The sequence below is a fragment of the Ranitomeya imitator genome, chromosome 9 (genome assembly GCF_032444005.1).
Source record: "Ranitomeya imitator isolate aRanImi1 chromosome 9, aRanImi1.pri, whole genome shotgun sequence".
Taxonomy (NCBI): Eukaryota; Metazoa; Chordata; class Amphibia; order Anura; family Dendrobatidae; genus Ranitomeya; species Ranitomeya imitator.
Window position 1 is genome coordinate 100,124,860 of NC_091290.1, and position 24,832 is coordinate 100,149,691.

Genomic DNA, 24,832 nt, shown 5'->3' on the forward strand with positions numbered 1-24,832 from the left:
ACGTGCAGCCCCCCGGGGCTACGTGCAGAGATGGTCTGCTGTCAGGGACAGCAGCCATCGGAACCCGAACACCGCGCGATGACCGGAAAATGGCGGCGCCGTTCTAGTACTGCGTCTGGCACAAATGCAGGGCCGCAGCGCAGTGCTAGTACGGCTCATGGCACGAAGGGGTTAAGGTGAGGATGCCAACAATTTTGTCCTGACCATGTTTGTTTTTTGTGAAATTATATGTGCGTCTCATAAAATTAGAATATATCAAAAAGTTTATTTCAGTTCTTCAATACAAAAAGTGAAGCTCGTGTATTATATAGTCATTATAAACAGAGTGATCTATTTCAAGTGTTTATTTCTGTTACTGTTGATGATTATGGCTTACAGCCAATGAAAACCCAAAAGTCATTATTTCAGTAAGTTAGAATACTTTATAACAGCAGCTTGAAAAATGATTTTAACATTTGAAATGTTGGCCTACTGAAATGTATGTTCAGTAAATGCACTCAATACTTGGTCGGGGCTTCTTTTGAATCAATTACTGCATCAATGCGGCGTGGCATGGAGGCGATCAGTCTGTGGCACTGCCGAGGTGTTATGGAAGCCCAGGTTGCATTGGTAACAGCCTTCAGCTCGTCTGCATTGTTGGGTCAGGTGTCTCTCATCTTCCTCTTGACAATAACCCATAGATTATGGGGTTAAGGTCAGGCGAGTTTGCTGGCCAATCAAGCACAATGATACTGTTGTTTTTAAACCAGGTATTGGTACTTTTGGCAGTGTGGACAGGTGCCAAGTCCTGCTGGAGAATGAAATTTCCATCTCCAAAAAGCTTGTCGGCCGAGGGAAGCATGAAGTGCTCTAAAATTTCCTGGCAGATGGCTGAGCTGACTTTGGTCTTGATAAAACACAGTGGACCTACATCAGCAGATGATGTGGCTCCCCAAACCATCACTGATTGTGGGATCTTCACACTAGACCTCAAGCAGCTTGGATTGTGGCCTCTCTACTTTTCCTCCAGACCCTGGGACCTTGATTTCCAAATTAAATGCGAAATTGAGTTTCCTTGCGGAGTGTCAGTGACTGCCTTCAGGATATCTGTCAAGTCAGCAGTCTTCCCCATGATTGTGGAGCTTATTGAAACAGACTAAGGGACCTTTTTAAATGCTTAGGAAGCCTTTGCAGGTGTTCTTGCTAATTATTCCAATTTACTGAGATAATAACTTTTGGGTTATCATTGGCTGAATGTCATAATCATCAACATTCACAGAAATAAACAGAAATGGAACATATCTTCTCAGCAGTTTCTTGCTGCCTAAGGCTTTGGCTGAGCAAGCAAGTAACAACATGGTGGTTACTTTTTAGCAGTTGGCTTGACTTCGAGTATCGTTTGTTAACATATAGATATTGGTTACACATATCTAAAAAACCATATACTGTAGATAGAACTATATATTTTTTACAGTATTGTTTATATTTCAAGAAATTTGAAGATGCCATTAAATAGTCTGGCAGCATCATTCTTGCATCAGATCTCCAGATATCCTACCTATGTAATGCTGCCGGACTCGGATGAATTCTGCGCCATTGGCAGCACGGATCAGATTGGCAGTGTTATTCTGAAATGCTGCGGAATGTCAGAGGAAACTTAAGGTACCGTCACACTGGACGATATCGCTAGTGATCCGTGACGTTGCAGCGTCCTGGCTAGCGATATCGTCCAGTGTGACAGGCAGCAGCGATCAGGCCCCTGCTGTGATATCGCTGGTCGGGGCAGAAAGTCCAGAACTTTATTTCGTCGCTGGCTCTCCCGCTGACATCGCTGAATCGGCGTGTGTCACGCCGATTCAGCGATGTCTTCGCTGGTAACCAGGGTAAACATCGGGTTACTAAGCGCAGGGCCGCGCTTAGTAACCCGATGTTTACCCTGGTTACCATCGTTAAAGTAAAAAACACAACCACTACATACTTACCTACCGCTGTCTGTCCCCGGCGCTCTGCTTCTCTGCTCTGGCTGTGAGCGCCGGGCAGCCGGAAAGCACAGCGGTGACGTCACCGCTGTGCTTTCCGGCCGCTGTGCTCACAGCCAGAGCAGAGAAGCAGAGCGCCGAGGACAGACAGCGGTAGGTAAGTATGTAGTGGTTGTTTTTTTACTTTAACGATGGTAACCAGGGTAAACATCGGGTTACTAAGCGCGGCCCTGCGCTTAGTAACCCTATATTTACCCTGGTTACCGGCATCGTTGGTCGCTGGAGAGCTGTCTGTGTGACAGCTCTCCAGCGACCAAACAGCGACGCTGCAGCGATCCGGATCATTGTCGGTATCGCTGCAGCGTCGCTTAGTGTGACGGTACCTTTAGTTTGAGAATCTTTTAGTGATTGTGTGTCTTGGATGACTAGTCCAAGCAGATCCTGGTGGCTTCTTCCCACCCTACTCCTCTAGACCGGGGGTGGGCTATTAATTTTCCCGAGGGGCCACATGAGAGACCATGACTGTTGTGGAGGTCCAAACTAATAGCTTGAAGTTACGGTAATTCTACTCAATATTAATTTATTAATATTAATTGTATCACTTAATATTGAGCATAAGTAAGTATGCTGACACCCCCTATATATCTTTGAACCCCCCCATAGCCCCTTATATACAGTATGAGCCTCACCCAGCCTACTACATATGCGGCATGAGCCCCACACAGCCTCCCATATATTGCATGACAGTATACAGCCTTCCCATAGCCTCACCATGTGCAGCATGACACCCCCATAGCCTCCTCGTGTGCAGCATGACACCCCCATAGCCTCCTCGTGTGCAACATGACACCCCCATAGAATCCCCATGTTCACCCCCATAGAATCCCCATGTTCACCCCCATAGAATCCCCATGTTCACCCCCATAGAATCCCCATGTTCACCCCCATAGAATCCCCATGTTCACCCCCATAGAATCCCCATGTTCACCCCCATAGAATCCCCATGTTCACCCCATAGAGTCCCCATGTTCACCCCCATAGAATCCCCATGTTCACCCCCATAGAATCCACATGTTCATACACATGAAAAAAAACAACAAAAAGCCACCACATACTCACCTCGTTCCCGTTCCCTGGTGCCCTGCTTCTTCTGTTGCTGTCTCTGATGCGGACTCTCCGGCGTTACACATCGACAGCGAGCGAGCGGGTACGGTGCGGCCCACGGACCTCAGGTTTTCAGCCTCACGACTGTCTCGGTCCTATCAGGCTAGAGCAGATCTGGGCAAAGGGCTGCATTTTGCCCAGGTCTGCTCTAGACTGATAGGACTCTTCCTTAAATATATCCCTGGGGAGAGACTAGTCCATTTTGGGGAGAGACTGCCATGACCTGCTTTGAAATGGTCATGCAATACGCATAGTCCCTGGCCAGCGTGTTTTGGAGTAAAATTTTAAAATGTACACGTCTCTGGCTACACAGCCGGACCCCGATATGTGCTGCCTGTGGTTCGGGCAGCATGACTCTATTGTGATGTTACCTCCTATATATCCGTATAACTGTAAAGAAACTTGCCTATATGATGCTTTTTAGGAAAATGAATAAATGAGGGCCTGTGGGTAATGTCCAGATTATTCTATGACTTGGCGTCACTTCGTGTAGAAGTGCAGTCCCTCTGATCACACCAGCGTTTTGGTTTCTGGTTGTAACAGAGCCCTGACCTATAGGATGGATCTGACATATTGCCAATGAGAAGAATCCTGGAGAGCATAGCATTTATTGCCATCAAATTACTGGAAACTCTGCCCCCAAATAAGGCTACTTTCACACTTGCGTCGGTACGGGTCCGTCGCTATCTGTCGGGCCGACGTACGTTGTGAAATTTCTGCACGACTTGGGCAGCGGATGCAGTTTTTCAATGCATCCGCTTCCCATTCTGAAGTCCGGGGAGGAGGGGGCGGAGTTTCGGCCGCGCATGCGCGGTAGAAAATGGGGAACGCGACGGCCGAAAAAATGTTCACTTGAACGTTTTTTTGTGACGACGGTCCGCCAAAACACGACTGATGCATCGCACGACGGACGCGACGTGTGGCCATCCATCGCTAATACAAGTCTATGGGCAAAAAAATGCATCCTGCGAGCACATTTGCAGGATGCGTTTTTTGCCCAAAACGACGGATGCCAAACGACGGAAGTGTGAAAGAGTCCTAAGACTTGGCTTCTACATGCTGCAATTATTATTATCATTATTTATATATTATATACAGTACATATCATTTTTTTAACTAAACCCCTGTATGAATTATGCCCTTTGTTAGATTATTGTACAGTGCATTGTATCAGGACTGTACGGTCACTGTGTGCAGGTGGGAAAGACGTTTGCTCTGTATAAGTGTCTTGCAGTAATAGGAGCTGTTTACCCAGGTAGCAGTCCTATGTAAGAGCTGAGGGCTCACTTGTTATGTAGAAGCCCTACCATGAGTCTGCATGTACAGTATTGAGCAATACGGTGTGTAAAGCTATATATATATTCCAGACATGCCCGCATACCCAGACTCCCAAACAGCAGTGTGCAATGTGCGGCATTAACCCTTTATGCCTTGTTTCTTTTTTTAGTAGGCTTCACTCAGTACTATAAAACTATGAATGGTATGTTGTGTATTCTAATTGCTTATCCTCTTATCCCCAGGTATAATCACTTTTATAAACTGTGCGTATGTGAAATGGGGCACTCGGGTTCAAGATCTCTTCACTTATGCCAAAGTCATTGCGTTAATTGCTATCATTGTAACAGGAATTGTTAAATTATGCCAAGGTAAGATATATATGTATATATTTTTAATCGTGCTGTGTATGGTCTTTTACATGTGTGATACTTTGAGACCATCATTCAAGAATAAGAAACGGAGAGCGGAGCTAATAAAGATGTCTGGGGAGATATGTGGCCATGAGGGTAGTGTCACATATATGGCAGAACGATATGCCCAGAGATTAAGTGCTGCGGACCGTAGGAGTACATCAACGCGGCGTCCACCGCTGGTTGAATGGACGCGGTGGACGCCGCGTTGATGTACTCCTACGGTCCGCAGCATATCGGAGCTGATTGTTTCCACTATCACCAACGTCTACTTAGAGGTTTTCTCGCTCCCAATATTCCTTTTAGGACCTTTCTCTACCCATGTTAATCTCTGGGCATATCGTTCTGCCATATATGTGACACTACCCTCATGGCCACATATCTCCCCAGACATCTTTATTAGCTCCGCTCTCCGTTTCTTATTCTTTGTGGATGAATACTGATGACCTTTAGTTCGGCTACTGGCCGTCATTTAGGTCCTACTGGATTCTAACATAGGACCCCTCATTCATATATACACATACAAGTGCTATATACATTCCACCTTTACAGCAGTCGGTTTACTGAAGAAGGTCTTTATGTTTGACCGAAACGTCTATTTTCTGGACTGCTACTCTAAGTAATAAATTTTGATTTTCTTGATTACCACTATTCACCAAGTTGAGTGCCAAGTTATTTATCTATTATATTTACTGGTGTGGGAAACCTCTCTTGAGCACCGACACAGCTGTGCCGCGCTATACTTCACTGAGGACGTTAGTTGTGACCCCAGTGTTGTGTATTGATTGCAGAATTTTTCTTTCAATGCCCGTGTCTGTACATTGTCACATTTTTGTGATGAATGGAGACTAATTGCACAAACCTAGTGACCCAGATGGCGGCTATATTATGCTTTTTTGTTTTTCCTAGGACACACACAGAACTTTGAGGATTCATTTGCTGGTTCTTCATGGGACGCCGGTGACATTTCCCTAGCTCTGTATTCTGCCCTCTTCTCTTATTCTGGCTGGGACACCCTTAACTATGTAACAGAAGAAATTAAGAATCCGGAAAGGTAACTAGAATAATAAGCTAGATCAGAAAAGGCCAACATGTGATCTTCCTGTAAAGCCTGCGCCTAGCTGTATTGTTGGACATGGAGTCTTGTGATAGAGTCCTTCTTTTTGAGTCCTTCTTTGTCCCATGATATGTGGCTATCAGGAGGGGTTAGTCTCTGGACATGCAGTGTGATGAGACTAACCAATGTCACTGAGATATGTCTTGATCCCTTTCACTGCTGTCCCAAATATTGCATAGTCTCATTGTACTATAGGTGATACAGTATACAAATATCTTCTAAACAGAGAAAGATGATGGGTACTTTAATGGCATTTATTGGGGTTTGCAATGCTAAAAGTTAATATTGACACTTTAAGGCGCCTTGCCACATGACTTAAGATGAATAGCCAAACCAGATATTCCATTTGCAGGAACATGTTTTTGGGTGTTTGCCGATCACCAGTGCAAAGTAGGTGGTCTGATTTTGCTGGTTATAGGATGTTTCGCCCCCAGCAGTTCACCCCCCGGGTACATCCTGTTCGTGTCGCCAAGTTGAATCACCACCAGGGCAGTGGGGTACTCGGTACCGGGTCCGGTACTTGAAGGGGACGTTACGGTGGCTGCCACCCGGTCCGTGGCTCTGGGGGCCCAAGTAAAGGGAAAGGTCTTTAAAGGGAGTTTAAGAATAAAGTTTGCTCGTGACGCCACATGTGGTATTCGGTCAGTAGGGAGCGACGCTGCTTAAAGGGGTCCTCTGGGGTGATGGTATGGCAGCTGGATGGTATAACTTCCCACAGGTGAAGAAAACGTACCCGGGGGAACTGCTGGGGGTGAAACATCCAAATCCTGATTTGGCTAAGGGTGCTTTCACATTACGTTTAGTTGCGCTGTTGGGGCATACGTCCAAACCCCCTCGAAGAACAGAATCCAAACGTATGCACCGACGGGGCTATAGACTGTAGTGATACAGATAGAGCAAACGTGCACTCTGACGTGCATCATTTTCGGGAGTGTACGCCTACTGGAGGCGGATGACCAGACAGTCTCCATGTCTGCCTCCAGTAAGGGTACGCTCCCGAAAATGATGCATGTCAGAGCACACATTCGCTCTGTCTGCATCATTACAGTCTATGGCCCCGTCAGCACATGTATAGTGAGCGGCGGCTGTAACCGCGCCTGTGGCACCGACTGACAGCTCGCTCAACATTAGCTCTATCTAGTCATGGCCAAAAGTTTTGAGACTGACACAAATTTTAGGCTTCACAGTTTGTTGTTTCTGTAGTTTTAGATCTTTTAGTTGGGTTTTGCTATGGTTATCGAAGCACATTTATCAGCATTTCATACGATTTTACACTTTTATTAACAAATACATCAACTTTATACAAAGAAGGCTCAATATTTCCAGTGTTCACCCTTATTTTTAAAGACTTTTGCTCTTCGCCCTGGCAACTGGACATCATCTTCTGGGCAAAATTCTGTCCCGCTGCAATCCATTCTTGCCTAATCAGAAATTGGAGCTTACCACATCTCCTGTGTTTTTGTTTGTCCATGCCGTTTTTGAGGATTCACCACAGGTTCACAATCACATTAAGATCGGGGGAGATTTCTGGCCATGGACGCAAAATGGCAGTGTATTGTGCATTGAGGAATTTGGTTATTGTGAGGAAAAAAAGGGAGTTAAAGTTTACCACATCTGCGGAATTAGAATCCATGGGAGGAAACACCGGTGGGTGACATGTCTCCAGCCGGTGTAGCACAGCAACTGGAGAGCGGCACTTCCAGCGGCTGATAAAAAACAGTGCAGTTATTTATCAAGCCATAAAACCCAGCATCAAAAAACTGACGCGATTCTGGCATCCTAGAAACCCTCATTCATTGTATGACAATAGAATAACGTTGGTCTCCTTTTAAGCAAATACAGCGGTTTCCACAACGGGAAAAATCCTTTGGGTTTCAACCACCTTGTTATTTTGCTGCGTCCTCCCTTTGCCATAAATCTACAATCTTGAGAAATGTTTTTTCTAAATACATCATCTTGATTTATGACTGGAAGATTTTTTGGGATAATGTTTATGATTTGGGTATATTTGAGGCTGTAAGTTGTGGAAAAGGTGACGGGTGCACTATTGGTATTGTTTGGGAGAGAATTTCTGCTATTAAATAAAGGCGGATTTCCAGTTTTTGTTCTTACTTACTTCAATGCTCTAGGAATTACTTGGTTACCATTACATCTTTTCTGCAGTGAAGTTCATCACCCGAACATATGTGTCTAGCATGTGACAATTCCCCATAGGGGATAGCTTTAGTAGTATGTCTTCAAACAAAGGCTGGACAGACATACAGTTGTGGCCAAAAGTATTGACACCCCTGCAATTCTGTGAGATAATACTCAGTTTCTTCCTGAAAGTGATTGCAAACACAAATTCTTTGGTATTATTATCTTCATTTCATTTGTCTTAAATGAAAAAAACACAAAAGAGAATGAAGCAAAAGCAAAACATTGATCATTTCACACAAAACTCCAAAAATGGGCCAGACAAAAGTATTGGCACCCTCAGCCTAATACTTGGTTGCACAACCTTTAGCCAACATAACTGCGACCAACCGCTTCCGGTAACCATCATTGAGTTTCTTACAATGCTCTGCTGGAATTTTAGACCATTCTTCTTTGGCAAACTGCTCCAGGTCCCTGATATTTGAAGGGTGCCTTCTCCAAACTGCCATTTTTAGATCTCTCCACAGGTGTTCTATGGGATTCAGGTCTGGACTCATTGCTGACCACCTTAGAAGTCTCCAGTGCTTTCTCTCAAACCATTTTCTAGTGCTTTTTGAAGTGTGTTTTGGGTCATTGTCCTGCTGGAAGACCCATGACCTCTGAGGGAGACCCAGCTTTCTCACACTGGGCCCCCCATTATGCTGCAAAATTTGTTGATAGTCTTCAGACTTCATAATGCCATGAACACGGTCAAGCAGTCCAGTGTCAGAGGCAGCAAAGCAACCCCAAAACATCAGGGAACCTCCGCCATGTTTGACTGTAGGGACCGTGTTCTTTTCTATGAATGCCTATTTTTTTCTCCTGCAAACTCTATGTTGATGCCTTTGCCCAAAAAGCTCTACTTTTGTCTCACCTGACCAGAGAACATTCTTCAAAAACGTTTTAGGCTTTTTCAGGTAAGTTTTGGCAAACTCTAGCCTGGCTTCTTTATGTCTCGGGGTAAGAAGTGGGGTCTTCCTGGGTCTCCTACCACACAGTCCCTTTTCATTCAGACGCCGACGGATAGTACGGGTTAATACTGTTGTACCCTCGGACTGCAGGGCAGCTTGAACTTGTTTGGATGTTAATCGAGGTTCTTTATCCAACATCCGCACAATCTTGCGTTGAAATCTCTTGTCAATTTTTCTTTTTCGTCCACATCTAGGGAGGTTAGCCACAGTGCCATCGGCTTTAAACTTCTTGATGACACTGCACACGGTAGACGCAGGAACATTCAGGTCTTTGGAGATGGACTTGTAGCCTTGAGATTCCTCATGCTTCCTCACAATTTGGTTTCTCAAGTCCTCAGACAGTTCTTTGGTCTTCTTTCTTTTCTCCATGCTCATACACACAAGGCCACAGGACAGAGGTTGAGTCAACTTTAATCCATGTCAACTGGCTGCAAGTGTGATTTAGTTATTGCCACAGGTAAGTTACAGGTGCTGTTAATTACACAAATTAGAGAAGCATCACATGATTTTTCGAACAGTGCCAATACTTTTGTCAAACCCCCTTTTTATGTTTGGTGTGGAATTATATTCCTTTTGGCTTTAGGGCAATTCTTTTTGTGTTTTTTCATTTAAGACAAATTAAATGAAGATAATAATACCAAAGAATTTGTGTTTGCAATCATTTTCAGGAAGAAACTGAGTATTATCTGACAGAATTGCAGGGGTGTCAATACTTTTGGCCACAACTGTATGTCTGAGATGGTTTAGTGAATCTTGCATTGAGCAGAGGTTGCATACGATGACCCTGGAGGTCCCTTCACACTCTAACATTCTGTGTTTACGGTGACAACTTGTGGATTGTAATTTGGTACTTCCAGAAATGCTCTTCCTATATAGGGATGTGTGATACCATTTTGGTGATTTTGCAGATATGATCTTTTGATCACCCGTTATTGCATTGTAATGCAATGTCGCGGTGACCAAAAAAAGTAATTCTGGCATTTTGACTTTTCTTCTCGCTACACCGTTTTGGCTTTTCTTCTCGCTACGCCGTTTAGCAATCAGGTTGATCCCTTTTTTTATTTTTTTTTTATTGATCGGGCGATTTTGAACACAGCAATGCCAAATATGTGTATGTTTGATTTTTTTTTTATTGTTTTATTTTGAATGGGGCAAAAGGGGGTGATTTAGACTTTTATCTATTTATTTTTTAAAATATTTTTTAAAACTTTTTTTTTTTTTTTTTAAACTTTTGAAATGCTTCAATAGTCTTCATTAGACTAGAAGCTGCCATAACCTGCTCAGCTCCGCCACATACAGGCGATGATCAGATCACATGTATGTAACAGAATTGCTGACCACTGGGCGGTGCTCATAGCAATCTGGCACTGACAACAATAGAAGTCTCCAGGAGACCTCTGGTTTTTATGCCAACTCGCCGGTGACCCGCGACCACATGACGGGGGTCACTGGTGGGTGGATTTCCGACCCGATGGCCGGAAATACGCGTTAAATGCAGCTGTCAATGTGACAGTGGCATTTAACGAGTTAATTGTCGCAGGTGGATCGCGATTCCACCCGTGGATGTTGGTTCACCGCCGGAGCCCACATCAAAGGGAGGGAAGCGAGCTACGGAGTACTGGAAGTGCCACTTTCTTCTCTTCTACAATTTAGTTATTATTTTTGCATTGTGACATACCGTAAATTCATTCTTCATCACCAAACTGCTCCTGGATGGATGGGAGAAGTTGCTTTTGGAGTAGGATGAGATTCCATTATTTATGCATGGCAGTGTTCTTAGCCAAAATTGTGAGTGAGCCCACTCTGCTAGGTGAAAAGCAACCCTACAAATGAGTAGTCTCAGGATGCTTTACTGTTGACATGAGACAGGACTCATGGTAAGGTTCACTTATTCTTCTCTGGACAATCATTATTCCAGATGTCCCAAAAAGTATGAAGAGGGCTTCATCAAAGAAAATAATTTTACCCAAGACCTCTGCAGTCAAATCCCTGTACTAATATCAGTTTGTCCTTGATGTTTTTCTTGGAGAAAAGTGGCTTATTTGCTGCCCTTCATTACACTAGGTCATCCTCCAAATGAGGATACTTGCCTGCTGCCATTCCTGAGCAAGCTCTGCACAGGTGTTGAACAGATTTCCCTAGCCGAATCATCTTTAGGAGAGGGACCTGACACTCTTTGAGCTTTCTTTGGCACCCTGAATCTTTCTTCACAGGAATTGAACCTCTTTCTTTTAAGTTCTGTTAGATCTATGAAATTATTGTTTATTATCATTATAGTGCCATGGCGCTTTACGTGTGAAAGGGGATATACAAAATAAAAACAAATAAAATAATCTTGAACAAAAATGAGTCACTGACGGGTACAGGAGGAGAGAGGACCATAATGATGAGGGCTCACAATCTACAAGGGATGGGTGAGGATACAGAAGGTGAGGGTAGAGTTGATCATGCAGCGATATGGTGGTTCGGGGGTTCCTGTAGGTAACAGGCTTGTCGGAAGAGGTATGTCTTCAGGTTCCTTTTTAAAGGTGTCCACGGGAGGCAATAGTCTGATATGTTGGAGTAGAGAGTTCCAGAGTAGAGTAGTTACACAAGATAAAGCTTGTATGTGGTTGTGGGAAGAGGAGATAAGAGGGGAGTAGAGAAGGAGATCTTGTCAGGATCGGAGATTTCATGCAGGTAAGTACCGGTAGACGAGGTCACAGCTGTATGGTGGAGACCGGTTGTGGAAGGCTTTGTATGCCATGGTTAGGGTTTTAAACTGGAGTCTCTGGGTAATAGGGAGCCAGTGAAGGGATTGACAGAGGGGAGAGGCCGGGGAATAGTGGGGGATAGATGAATTAATCGAGCAGCAGAGTTTAGGATAGATTGGAGTGCAAGAGTGTTAGAGGGGAGCCCACGAAGCAGGAGGTTGCAGTAGTCAAGGCGGGAGATGAGGGCATGCACTAGTGTTTTTGCAGAGTCTTGGTTGAGGAATGAGCAGATCCGGGAGATATTTTTGAGTCTGAGTCAGCAGGAGGTGGAAAGGGCTTGCATATGTGGTTTAAAGGAGAGATCAGAGTCAAAGATTACCCCGAGACCGCAAATTTGCAGTACTCGGGAGAGTGGAAAGCCCTTGACTTTGATGGATAGGTCTGTTGGGGGCGTTTAATGAGATGGGGGAAAGATGATGAATTCTGTTTTAGCCATTTTAAGTTTAGAAATCTAGCTGAGAAGATGAACTAGCAGTCATACATTGTGGGATTCTGTTTAATAAGGAGCTGATATTGGGTCCAGAGAGGTAGATCTGTGTGCCATCAGCATAGAGGTGACACTGAAAGCCATGAGACTCTGAGCCTTCCCAGGTCCAAGGTGTAGATGAAGAGCAGGGGACCAAAGACTGATCCTTGGGGGACACCGACAGAGAGATGAGGAGGTGGTGTGTGTGTGAATGGGACATGCTGAATGTCCGGTGTGTTAGGTATGTTAAATGTTTTTTTGTTTTTTTTAAAGGGGCAATTTTACAAGCAGCAGTGTCCTTGCCTGTAAAACCCTTTTGCAAAACAGTGATGATTTGCATGTGATTCTTTCGAAGTAGCCATTTAATAGAAGAAAATGATTAATAAAGGGATGAGGGAATTACAATACCCAGAGAGATTAGCAAAATTAGGATTATTTAGTCTAGAAAAAAGATGACTGAGGGACGATCTAATAATCATGTATAAGTATATAAGGGGACAATACAAATATCTCTCCGAGGATCTAGTTATACCAAGGAGCATGACGGTCACAAGGGGGCATTCTCTGCGTCTGGAGGAGAGAAGGTTTTTCCACCAACATAGAAGAGGATTCTTTACTGTTAGGGCAGTGGGAATCTGGAATTGCTTGCCTGAGGAGGTGGTGATGGTGAACTCAGTCGAGGGGTTCATGAGAGGCTGGGATGTCTTTCTGGAGCGTAACAATATTGTATCATACAATTATTAGGTTCTTTAGAAGGATGTAGATCTGGGGATTTATTCTGATGGAATATAGGCTGAACTGGATGGACAAGTGTCTTTTTTCGGCCTTACTATGTTACTATGATTTCAAGCACCAACCCCCTTTTAAAGCAACCAGTGGACTTTTATCACCCTGTCATGCTGATTAAATTATATCTGCTTCCTCGTCCTTGCTAATGAGCTAGGACGAGCTGTTTAGAAGATCGCTGATTATTTAAGCAGGTCATTTTGTTGAAAAATCAGTAGATATGTTTTTATTTGTATTAAGTTAATTTTTCATGGCAAGGAATGACTTTGTATTTTTTTTGTAATTCATCTGATCACTCTAGACAACAATTTAGAGTTAATGCAAATTGCCACTATAAAAACTGAAGCAGCAAACTTTTTGTGAAAACCAAAACTTTTTGTCTCAAGTGTACACAGTACAACGCCATTGGGTTGGTGGTCAGGCTAGAGATTATGTGAAGGGGGTTCAAAATTTTTGGATAAAACCTGGCTTGAGGAGAAACTGCACAACTAGAATATTGCTGGTCAGTGACCATTATATGTAAGTACAACACTAAAATGCCAGAGTGATTCTTTAATTTTCGTCTATCATCCAGGAACTGCTTTTAAAGTTCAGATTTTTGTGCTTTCAGGAACTTGCCATTGTCCATTGCGATTTCCATGCCAGTTGTCACCATTATATACATTTTGACCAATGTTGCTTATTACACCTTGCTGGATTTCAGTGCAGTTATCGGCAGCGATGCAGTGGCTGTGGTGAGTACCATTATTGTAAAAATATAATTTTCTCTACTTTTTAAAATGTTGTTTTTTTTTTTTTTTTTCTCATGGCGCTAGAAATCTTTATCAGTGTGTATATCTACTGTATACGGATGGATATTAAAGTGATCCTTTTTCTATAGACTTCAATGTTAAAACTGATCCAGCTGCAACGTTTTTTTGTTTTTGCGAGACAGAAATGTTTGTGCACAACTTTTTTGTCCTGCTAAGATACCAGACTGCTGCTGGATCTGTATCGGACATGTGATTTTTATCTACATAACATTATTGCATTGTGCCTGGTGTAGGACACCTCCTAAAGGAGGACCTTTCATTAAATGAGGCAGGGGCTTGGATATGTGGCTTGAAAGTGAGGGCAGAGTCGAGGATCACCCCGAGGCACCGAGCTTGTGGGACTGGGGAAAGTGAGCAGCCATTGACATTGATAGATAGGTCTCGTGGAGGGGCAGAGTGAGATGGGGGAAAGATGATGAATTCTGTTTTGTCCATGTTCAGTTTTAGAAAGCGAACAGAAAAGAAAGCTAAAATGGCAGACAGACATTGTGGGATTTTGGTCAGTAAGGAAATGAAGTCGGGTCCAGAGAGGTAGATCTGCGTGACGTTGGCGTAGAGATGATACGGTAAATCGTGGGATTTTATGAGCTGTCCCAGGCCAAAGGTGTAGATGGAGAAGAGCAGAGGCCCTAGGACTGAGTCTTGGGGAACACAGACAGACAGGGGGCGAGTTCAGGAGGTGGTGTGGGAGAGGGAGACACTGAATGTTCGGACTGTTAGATTTGACGAGATCCCGGATAGGGCCAAGAGATGAGAGAATCTGTAGCAGGAGGGAATGGTCGACCGTATTGAAGGCAGAAGACAGGTCCAGGAGAAGGAGGACAGAGTAGTGTCGCTAGCTATTGGTGGTTAGTAGGTCATTGGTGACTTTAGTTAGGGAAGTTTCAGTTGAGTGATGTGGTCGGAAGCCAGGTTGTAAGAGGTGGAAGAGGGAGCATGAAGAGAGGTGGGAGGACCATTCAAGAAGAACATGCTGTTCCAGTAGTTTTGAGGCATAAGGGAGAAGAGATATCGGGCGATAGCTAGATACAGAGGATGGGTCGAGGGAGGGCTTTTTGAGGATGGGTGTGATCGGTTGTAAGTGAGAGGTTGAAGGGGTGTTTTGGGGTTGGGGTGCAGACTGGCGAGGTTAGGGATGAGGGTGGACGGTAGCGGGTCAAGCATGCAAGTGGTGAGATGTGATCTTGACAGGAGGGTGGAGAGCTGATCTTCTGTCATGGTGGAGAATTTGGAGGAAGAGTGCTGAGAAGCGAAGAGGGGCATTGGGGGCTGCGGGCCAAAGCTTTCTCTGATTGTATCGATCTTCTGCTTAAAGAAGGAGGCAAAGTCTTTGGGAGAAATGAGAGGAGAGGGAGGAGGTGCTAGGTGATGGAGTAGAGAATTGAAAGTGTAGCATAATAGGACACACAAGCGCTAACTCACAAGAAGTATCCCTTAGCTGCTGGAATCAGGACAGGTAGGTGCTACCACTGTCAAATGAATAACCAGATAGAAATAGTGCAACTGAGACCGCGCTTAAGGGATGACTGACAGGCAGTCATACAAAGTACTTTAAATTTATAGGAAAAGCCTATTATGACCACACAGCCAAGCACACTTAACGAAATCCCTGTGCTACGTGCTAGTCCACGGAAGTATGTAGTGGTGTACTGATATAATAAGACCGCAATGGGGTCCCTGATGAAGGACGCCACTCCTTCGAAACGCGTCGGTATTCTTTTTGGTCTCTGTGCCGCCCTGTAACTCCTGTGACGTCACACGCTGTGCTCATCGCCAGCTATCTTTCTTTTTTTCCCGCTCGTGTCCAGGGACGCCACCGGCCAGGGCATTCCCTGGCTCTGTGCAGCTATTTCACTGTGCCGTTGTGCTGCGGCTGATTGATTCTGCCTGCCCTCCAACATCTACACGCCGGACACTTCTCCGCTGAACCGGATGGACACAAGTGCACTACACACCGCTGCATTCGAACCTCGGTGAGTCCCTGCCTGGCGCGGCATCACTTGTGCCCCTATTGTTCAGTACGTTCTTGCTCTCACGTGCGGCACAAGTTCAGGTGCAGTTCATAGGTGATTTTTATATGACTTGCAGGGCACATGCAACGTTCATTATTAACCCATTGCGGTCTTATTATATCAGTACACCACTACATACTTCCCTGGATTAGCACGTAGCACAGGGATTTCGTTAGTGTGCTTGATTGTGTGGTCATAATAGGCTTTTCCTATAAATTTCAAGTACTTTGTATGACTGCCTGTCAGTCATCCCTTGAGCGCGGTCTCAGTTGCAGTATTTCTATCAGAGAATTGAAAGTGTTGAAAAGCTGTTTAGGGTTGTGAGACAGGGAGGATATGAGCGATGAGAAGTTTGTTTTGCGGCAGTGAGTGTGGACTTGAAGCTGGCGAGGGACTGCTTGTATACGATGAAGTGCTTGGCAGAGTGGGATCTCTTCCATTTCCGCTCAGCGACCCTGGAAGCCCATCTCAGTTCTTTGGTCAGGCTGGTCAGCCGGGGCTGCCTGTTGATTGTACGAATTTTGCTGTGCGTGAAGGGGGCGGCCAAATCAAGTGTTGCTGTTATTGTGGTGTTATTAAAAGCGGCAGCAGCATCTGTGTCATGAAGGGAAGCTATGTCTGTAAGAGGGAGAAAGGACTCAGAGAGTGATTGCAAATTGAGGTGTTTGAGATTTCTGCAAGGGTGAGTGAGTTTGTGGAGTGGGGGCTGCACACTAGGAGAGGAGAGGGAAAAGAATGTCAGTAGGTTGTGGTCAGACAGGGGGAGGGGTGAGTTAGTGAGATTAGTACATGATGTAATAGTGGCTGCAGAGCAGAATAAAACATTTTATTTATTTTCATTTCGCCTCTCCAGTGCTGAGATATTAAGAATCAAAGTATTTGGCGTCTAACAATCTAATTAGTTAACTTTGGTATTTTCACTGGGGGTGTACTTCTCCCTGTATGAGTTGCTATCACTGGGTGGTGTACTTCTCCTTGTATGAGTTGCTATCACTGGAGGAGTACTTTTTCTCCCTGTATGAGTTGCTATCACTGGGGGTTGTACTTCTCCCTGTATGAGTTGCTATCACTGGGGGGTGTACTTATTCCTGTATAAGTTGCTATCACTGGGGGGGTGTACTTTTTCCTGTATGAGTTGCTATCACTGGGGGTGTACTTATCCCTGTATGAGTTGCTATCATTGGGGGTGTACTTCTCCCTGTATGAGTTGCTATCACTGGGGGTTGTACTCCTCTCTGTATGAGTTACTATCACTGGGGGTTGTACTTCTCCCTGTATGAGTTGCTATCACTGGGGGGTGTACTTATTCCTGTATGAGTTGCTATCACTGGGTGGTATACTTCTCCTTGTATGAGTTGCTATCACTGGAGGAGTACTTTTTCTTCCTGTATGAATTGCTATCACTGGGGGTTGTACTCCTCCCTGTATGAGTTGCTATCACTGGGGGGTGTACTTATTCCTGTATGAGTTGCTATCACTGGGTGGTATACTTCTCCTTGTATGAGTTGCTATCACTGGGTGGTATACTTCTCCTTGTATGAGTTGCTATCACTGGAGGAGTACTTTTTCTTCCTGTATGAATTGCTATCACTGGGGGTTGTACTCCTCCCTGTATGAGTTGCTATCACTGGGGGGTGTACTTATTCCTGTATGAGTTGCTATCACTGGGTGGTATACTTCTCCTTGTATGAGTTGCTATCACTGGAGGAGTACTTTTTCTTCCTGTATGAATTGCTATCACTGGGGGTTGTACTCCTCCCTGTATGAGTTGCTATCACTGGGGGGTGTACTTATTCCTGTATGAGTTGCTATCACTGGGGGTGTACTTCTTCTCCCTGTATGAGTTGCTATCACTGGGGGTGTACTTCTTCTCCCTGTATGAGTTGCTATCACTGGGGGTGTACTTCTTCTTCCTGTATGAGTTGCTATCGCTGGGGGTGTACTTCTTCTCCCTGTATGAGTCGCTATCACTGGGGCTGTACTTCTTCTCCCTGTATGAGATGCTATCACTGGGGGTGTACTTCTCCCTGTATGAGTTGCTATCACTGGGGGGGTGTACGTCTCCCTGTATGAGCCGCTATCGCTGGGGGTGTACTTCTCCCTGTATGAGTTGCTATCACTGGGGGTGTACTTCTTCTCCCTGTATGAGTCGCTATCACTGGGGGTGTTCTTCTTCTCCCTGTATGAGATGCTATCACTGGGGGTGTACTTCTCCCTGTATGAGTCGCTATCACTGGGGGGGTGTACGTCTCCCTGTATGAGTCGCTATCGCTGGGGGTGTACTTCTTCTCCCTGTATGAGTTGCTATCACTGGGGGTGTACTTCTTCTCCCTGTATGAGTCGCTATCGCTGGGGGTGTACTTCTCCCTGTATGAGTCGCTATCACTGGGGGGGTGTACGTCTCCCTGTATGAGTCGCTATCGCTGGGGGTGTACTTCTTCTCACTGTATGAGTTGCTATCACTGGGGGTGTACTTCTCCCTGTATGAGTCGCTATCACTGGGGGGTGTACGTCTCCCTGTATGAGTCGCTATCGCTGGGGGTGTACTTCTTCTCCCTGTATGAGTTGCTATCACTGGGGGTGTACTTCTTCTCCCTGTATGAGTCGCTATCACTGGGGGTGTACTTCTTCTCTCTGTATGAGATGCTATCTCTGGGGGTGTACTTCTCCCTGTATGAGTTGCTATCACTGGGGGTGTTCTTCTTCTCCCTGTATGAGTCGCTATCACTGGGGGTGTACTTCTTCTCCCTGTATGAGTCGCTATCACTGGGGGTGTACTTCTTCTCCCTGTATGAGATGCTATCACTGGGGGTGTACTTCTCCCTGTATGAGTCGCTATCACTGGGGGTGTACTTCTTCTCTCTGTATGAGATGCTATCACTGGGGGGGTGTACGTCTCCCTGTATGAGTCGCTATCACTGGGGGTGTACTTCTTCTCTCTGTATGAGATGCTATCACTGGGGGTGTACTTCTCCCTGTATGAGTTGCTATCACTGGGGGTGTACTTCTTCTCCCTGTATGAGTCGCTATCACTGGGGGTGTACTTCTTCTCCCTGTATGAGTCGCTATCACTGGGGGTGTACTTCTTCTCCCTGTATGAGTCGCTATCACTGGGGGTGTACTTCTTCTCCCTGTATGAGATGCTATCACTGGGGGTGTACTTCTCCCTGTATGAGTTGCTATCACTGGGGGTGTACTTCTTCTCCCTGTATGAGTCGCTATCACTGGGGGTGTACTTCTTCTCCCTGTATGAGTCGCTATCACTGGGGGTGTACTTCTTCTCCCTGTATGAGTCGCTATCACTGGGGGTGTACTTCTTCTCCCTGTATGAGATGCTATCACTGGGGGTGTTCTTCTTCGTGTAGGAGTTGCTATCTGATAGCACCAACTTAGACTTAAAAGTGTCTAAGTGGGACCTTGGGTATCCATTGTTACGACCACTGATATACAGTAGTGATACTTTTTGTTAGTTGCTAGTGGTTGTAACTGTGGATATCTAAGGACCTGCACAGGAAGAAAGAGACATAGGGAATCAGAAAAACTATATCACATTTCTAATTGGAGGTATTATTTGCTAATAATATTATTACACCTACTACATATTGGGATAGAATCTTGTAGATTCTCTCAGTCATTAAAAGGAACCAATAGAAAAATTTTCTATTGCTTGCCGGGTACCATCTGGTAGATCTCTGTGAGCACACAGCTCATGTGCCCACTATATATATATATATATATATGATCAACGTTATTCACTGAATAATGGCGATAACATGATCATGGACCAGAAAATCTGGCCCTGATCATGTTCTCCGGGGTCTCGGCTACCCCCCGCACCTGAGACCCAGTCGCTATTTTAAAACGGTGATGAGGGAATAAGTACCCTTAGTGACAGTCCTTTTAATGTATATCGGCTGTCGTTAAAGGTTAAAACAATTGCATTAAGCAAAAACCTCTGGGACAAAAAAGTATTAAACATTTTGCATTTATCATTATCATAGGTACTTGGATGTTTGGGTCCAATGGGTTTAGCCAAACAGTAAAAAAAAAAGTTTGGTTATCAGAACAGTACCCGAACCTGATTCACATGATTTGGTGGTCCGAACATCTATTGTTTGCCACGCTGTCATGCATGTCAGCAAACACTACCTCTTATCGGCGATAAGATCATTAGATCATCTGTCAGGAGAGTGAGAGCAGGCGCTTGCTGATGAGAGTATTCATCAGCCGATGCCTGCGCTATAAATCAGTAAAAAAAAGAAAGGACGTGGTATTCCCTTGTATTTTTTTTATAACCAGTCAGGCAAAAGCTGTCCGCTTTATCATGGGTGATTATCAACAATAGAGGGGGGTCTCCACTCCGTTTTTTTTTTATTTAAGCAAATTAAAAACAAAACAAAACACCTAATCCTACTGTCGCCTCAATGCCGAGCCGCTGCTGCCTTATGTGACCCTAGTACTGGTGTATTACAAGAATGGCTCTTCTTACTGCTCCACATAGTAATGCCACCACTGTGCCCCTTATGCTTCCCTTCTGCCCTCTATCTAGAGGGTAAAATTGACCCCTAGAAAATATGAATGCCCTAGAAAACACCTTTTTTTGCATTTAAACGTTCTTATTTATTTTGATGACAATAGTCCTATTGCACAGAAGATTGCACGTGGCTGCTGGGACTTCGTGCATGAGCATCTCTGTTCTACATGTGTAGGACGCAGCAGATGATGAGGCAGATGATCTCCATGACCAGAGAGAACACCGAGATGCTGCACATTACTGCACGTGTGGGCTCATGTCACAGCCACAGGGGTTTGTTGGAGGATTAGATTAATGGCTATATGAATTTTGTCATGGACAGAAGATAACTTAGAATAATCACTGCTGCTCTTTACCTGAATATTGGGGAGTAAACCGTGCTATTCATTAGGGAAATGCACAATAGACTGTGGGGTTCACTTCTCAAATCTCGTGTAAAGAAACAATTCTTGCTATCGTAGTAAGCGTTTTTCACGATTTCTCTTTTTTTTTTTTTCCAAAACAGACCTTTGCTGACATGGTGTACGGTGTATTTAGCTGGACGATTCCCTTGGCTGTGGCCCTCTCGTGTTTCGGTGGCCTCAACTCGTCCATTCTTGCTGCTTCTCGGTAATGGTGACCTATTATGGGAAATGTTTCTTTATCAGTGAGACACTTTATATGAAGTGTAAGAGCCATGAGGGATTTACCAAGGTTGTTGCTTTTATTTATTTTCCCATTTTAAAACTTTTCCTTTCATCAGCTTACCTTATTTATTTTGTTTATTCGTAGAACATCCCCTAAAAGAGAATCTGTCAGTACTAGGATTAACCCTGTTGATCCGTCTATTTTAGAAAATTGAATAAAATGATACCTTGACGTCTGCAATCTAATGTCCAGATAAATTAACATTTTTGTTTAAATGTGTAAATGAGCTATTAAAATCTTTGGGGCGGACATGGATCTCCCCAGAGCTAATATTACATGAAAGTGGGCATAGCCAGTGTGAGACGTGTAATGACTGACAGTCTGATCTGTGCCTCACACTGGTAATGCCTCTATAAGAAGCTCTGGGGGAGATCTACGTCCCACCCATAGATCTTAACAGTTGATTTATATATTAAGGAAAATGTGGATTTCTCTGGAATAAGACATCGGATCGCAGATATCAAGGTATCATGTTATTCAGCTTCCTATGACCTGCGTGCCCATATAGATGGCTTAGGAGGGGTCAGATTCCCTTTATCTGTACTTTCATCTAGTCTACATGAATTCAGATGCGGATATCTGACACTATTGATATTGGTGAAATCTGCACAGAGGATAGGGCATTTCTAGATCCCCCAGGCATGCACTGTAATGTCCGTGTGGCACAGCATCCACCTAAGCTCTGCCTCCACAGGCTTATTTTCAGCTTACGACCTAAGCAGAACATCCGCACCGCATACAATGGCTGCAAACATTGCCTTGTGACAGCGGCTATGCTCCACTGGCAGCCGCTCAGTAATGTTGTTGTTTGCAGGGTTCATTAACTATTACAGTGTACTTATGCACAAATCTGAGAATCGTGGGAGTGCAGGAACAATCTGCCTGTTGTGCCTGAATGACCAGGACGAATTCTGCACAAATGCTGTAGAGTGTATAAATCAGGGAGACCAGTGAGAACCAGCAGCATGTAGTGCCATAAGCTGGTGGTGCCCATAATGGTCATTTTACCTAGGACATTGTGTGAACTAGTCAGCTGCTAGCTCACATAGCTGAACATTGCCACCTGACTAAAAACGGCCAATCTTTTGATAAAACAAATTAATTATTTGGTTCTTAAAAATTTTTTTTTTGTTGTTGTTTTTTTCTTCATTAAAGTGTAACCGTCATTTTTATTAATTTCATTTATTTTCATACATAAAAAGCGCAAGTGCAGATATGAAACTTTCCTCTGTAACTGGGGATAATATACCAGCCCCAGTTACAGGGGAAACAGTCAATAAAAAAAAAGTATTAATGTGTTCAAATGCCCCCTAAAGGTCTTGGACCTTTTAGGAGAAAGGGGTGTGTGGAATAAATGAAGAAAGAAAACACAAAATAAATATAAACACAAACAAAAGTCTGGACTGCTGCTCCTAGCTCTGCCACGATGGGAAGAACATATGTCCGATAAGAATAAATATTTGCAGAAAAGGGAATGCAATTAAGGTAAATGCGTGCTAGCGTTCTTTTCTGGTCGTAAAGAAAAAAAAAATAAAGCAGTGAAAATGGGCATGGATTTCCTGGCTTTATTTCTTTCTTTATATTTTCACCCAGTATCGGCAAAAAAAGGAATATTAAAAATGATACAAAAATTAAGTAGATCACGTGGAGAGGCAAAAGTTATTTGATAGTTCAATATACAAGCGAGAGAAAATATTACAGATGTAACAAGCGCATGTACAAAACAAAAACGTCAAGGGGGAAAATAGACAGTCGTGAACTGGTTAAAGTGCTTGTCCGCATCCCGAAAACCATATCCTCCTCTGGCAGGCACAGCGGTCAGTGTAAAAGCTGCAGGCTATCAATGCCGTACCATTGGCATTCCCACTCCACGTTGGACAAAAGGACAAGTCCACGGAGGCCACTGGTTAGGATTCTTCTACCTAGGGGTCCTGTGCTATGTTATTGTTTCCTTGTAGCGTTACTAATGAATGGCACGTCTGTGGGGAGAGAACACCGTATTAATGGCCCGCCGCCATCTTCTTCATTACAGGCACGCGGCATGCACTGCATTTTCACAAGTCTTTGCTGCGGTTTTGGATTTACAGTCAATACATTCTTTAGTTATTGGAGAATTCTTATTAAAGGGAGTATTTCGCCCCCCAAACTCCATTTTAGCTACTCATACAGTCCTATAGGGGACTTGACCTCATAAAACTCATGTTTGCAGTATAGATTTTCCTTTAGTTGTACATAAAAAAATATTTTTGAAAGCAAATGTCAACCATCAGAGCAAATATTAGACCTAGAAAAACATGTTAAGTGCCAAGATGTCTACATGGGGAAAAAATAACCGGTTCAGTACATATTAGATATATCACATAAAAAGAATTGTACACCAGAACCATATATAATGGAAACGCAATACATTTTATTAATACATGTAAAGCGCCATGGAATAAATGGCGCTATAAAAATAAATAATAATAATAACAGCATTACAAAAAATATTGTATGTTTTTAATATACCGTAGATATAGGAAACTAGAAAAGACTTGCCACAAATTGTTTTAAAAAAACATTTGGTTAAAATGGATTTTCAAAGCAAGTACACCAGCCATATCTGGTCCAAGACGTATTAATGGATGTAGTGAACATTGTGAAATTTGGCGGCCAATCGCACTGATTTAAACAGTAGCTTATGTTCTGGAGATCAATTCACTTTGAAGGGGGCCAAAATGAAGGTTTGGAAATGTAATCGTCAACTCTCTACTTTTTTTTTTATGTCTGCAGACTGTTCTTCGTTGGTGCGAGGGAAGGACATCTCCCTGATATGCTGTGCTTGATACACCTGGAAAGGTTCACGCCGGTGTCTGCGCTCCTGTTCAATGTAAGGCATGCTTGTGAATACATCTGCACGTTCAGCGCCAGAATTCGGCTTTTCAGCATCTCTGTAGATATTTATAAAGGTGCAAATTGGGGATGTGGAGTAAAAAGTAAGCACATTTGGGGGTCCGTGATAAGAGTATGTCTAGCTTCATTAGTAAGGGCATAGTGTATGAAGAAGAAGAAGAAAACCTTTCGTCAGTCGCCTTAGATGGTAAGAGTCCGTTGGCATGTCCATGTTGCAGCGTTCTGGCCATTTGGTTATTGGCATCTGGGCATGGGGCATGCTTCAGGACGTCTGCCCTGTACTGTGGGGCACATGATGGTCTTCTTGGGGTTGTACTCATGTTGTTTGTTTCTTCCAAACACGGCGCATGGAGTTGATAACAAAACATTACATTTTATAGTTTCATGTAACCACATGGCCATCTTTCTCCCATTCCTCCTCTGGATCATTCAGATGGTCATTGGTGGATTTCAAATGGGTCTGGACATGTGGTGGCGTGAGCTTGGGCCCTTGTGTGCCCTGCAGGATTATAATCCACGATGGCATAATTTGTTAGTAACGGTAATGTTTGAGACTGTGGTCCCAGCTCTCTTTAGGACATTGACCAGGTCCTCCCATGTAGTTCTGGGCTGAATCATGACCTTTCTCAGAATCATCCTTGCCCCACCAGGCGAGATCTTTCAAGGAGCCCCAGACCAATGAAGACTGAGAGTCATCTTGCATTTCTTCCATTTTCTAATAATTGTGCCAACAGTTGTTGCCTTCTCACCAAGCTGCTTGTCTATTGTCTCGTAGCCCATCCCAGCATTGTGCAGTTCTACAATTTTGTCCCAGGTG

The 24,832-nt window shown here is 44.1% G+C and overlaps 1 protein-coding gene across 4 annotated transcripts in view; it reads left to right on the plus strand.

Moving 5' to 3' along the window:
* SLC7A6 (solute carrier family 7 member 6) overlaps positions 1–24,832 on the plus strand; it is a 148,218-nt gene that overhangs the window by 110,419 nt on the left and 12,967 nt on the right. For all 4 annotated transcript variants that reach the window (XR_011315345.1, XM_069740314.1, XM_069740316.1 and 1 more), the window contains exons 3-7: positions 4,643–4,768; positions 5,720–5,864; positions 13,689–13,812; positions 20,942–21,045; positions 23,896–23,992. Coding sequence is in view for 3 of the 4 variants with exons in the window: in XM_069740314.1 (XP_069596415.1) it covers positions 4,643–4,768; positions 5,720–5,864; positions 13,689–13,812; positions 20,942–21,045; positions 23,896–23,992 (596 nt within the window). In the remaining variant the exon portion in view is untranslated. The remainder of the gene's footprint in view (positions 1–4,642; positions 4,769–5,719; positions 5,865–13,688; positions 13,813–20,941; positions 21,046–23,895; positions 23,993–24,832) is intronic.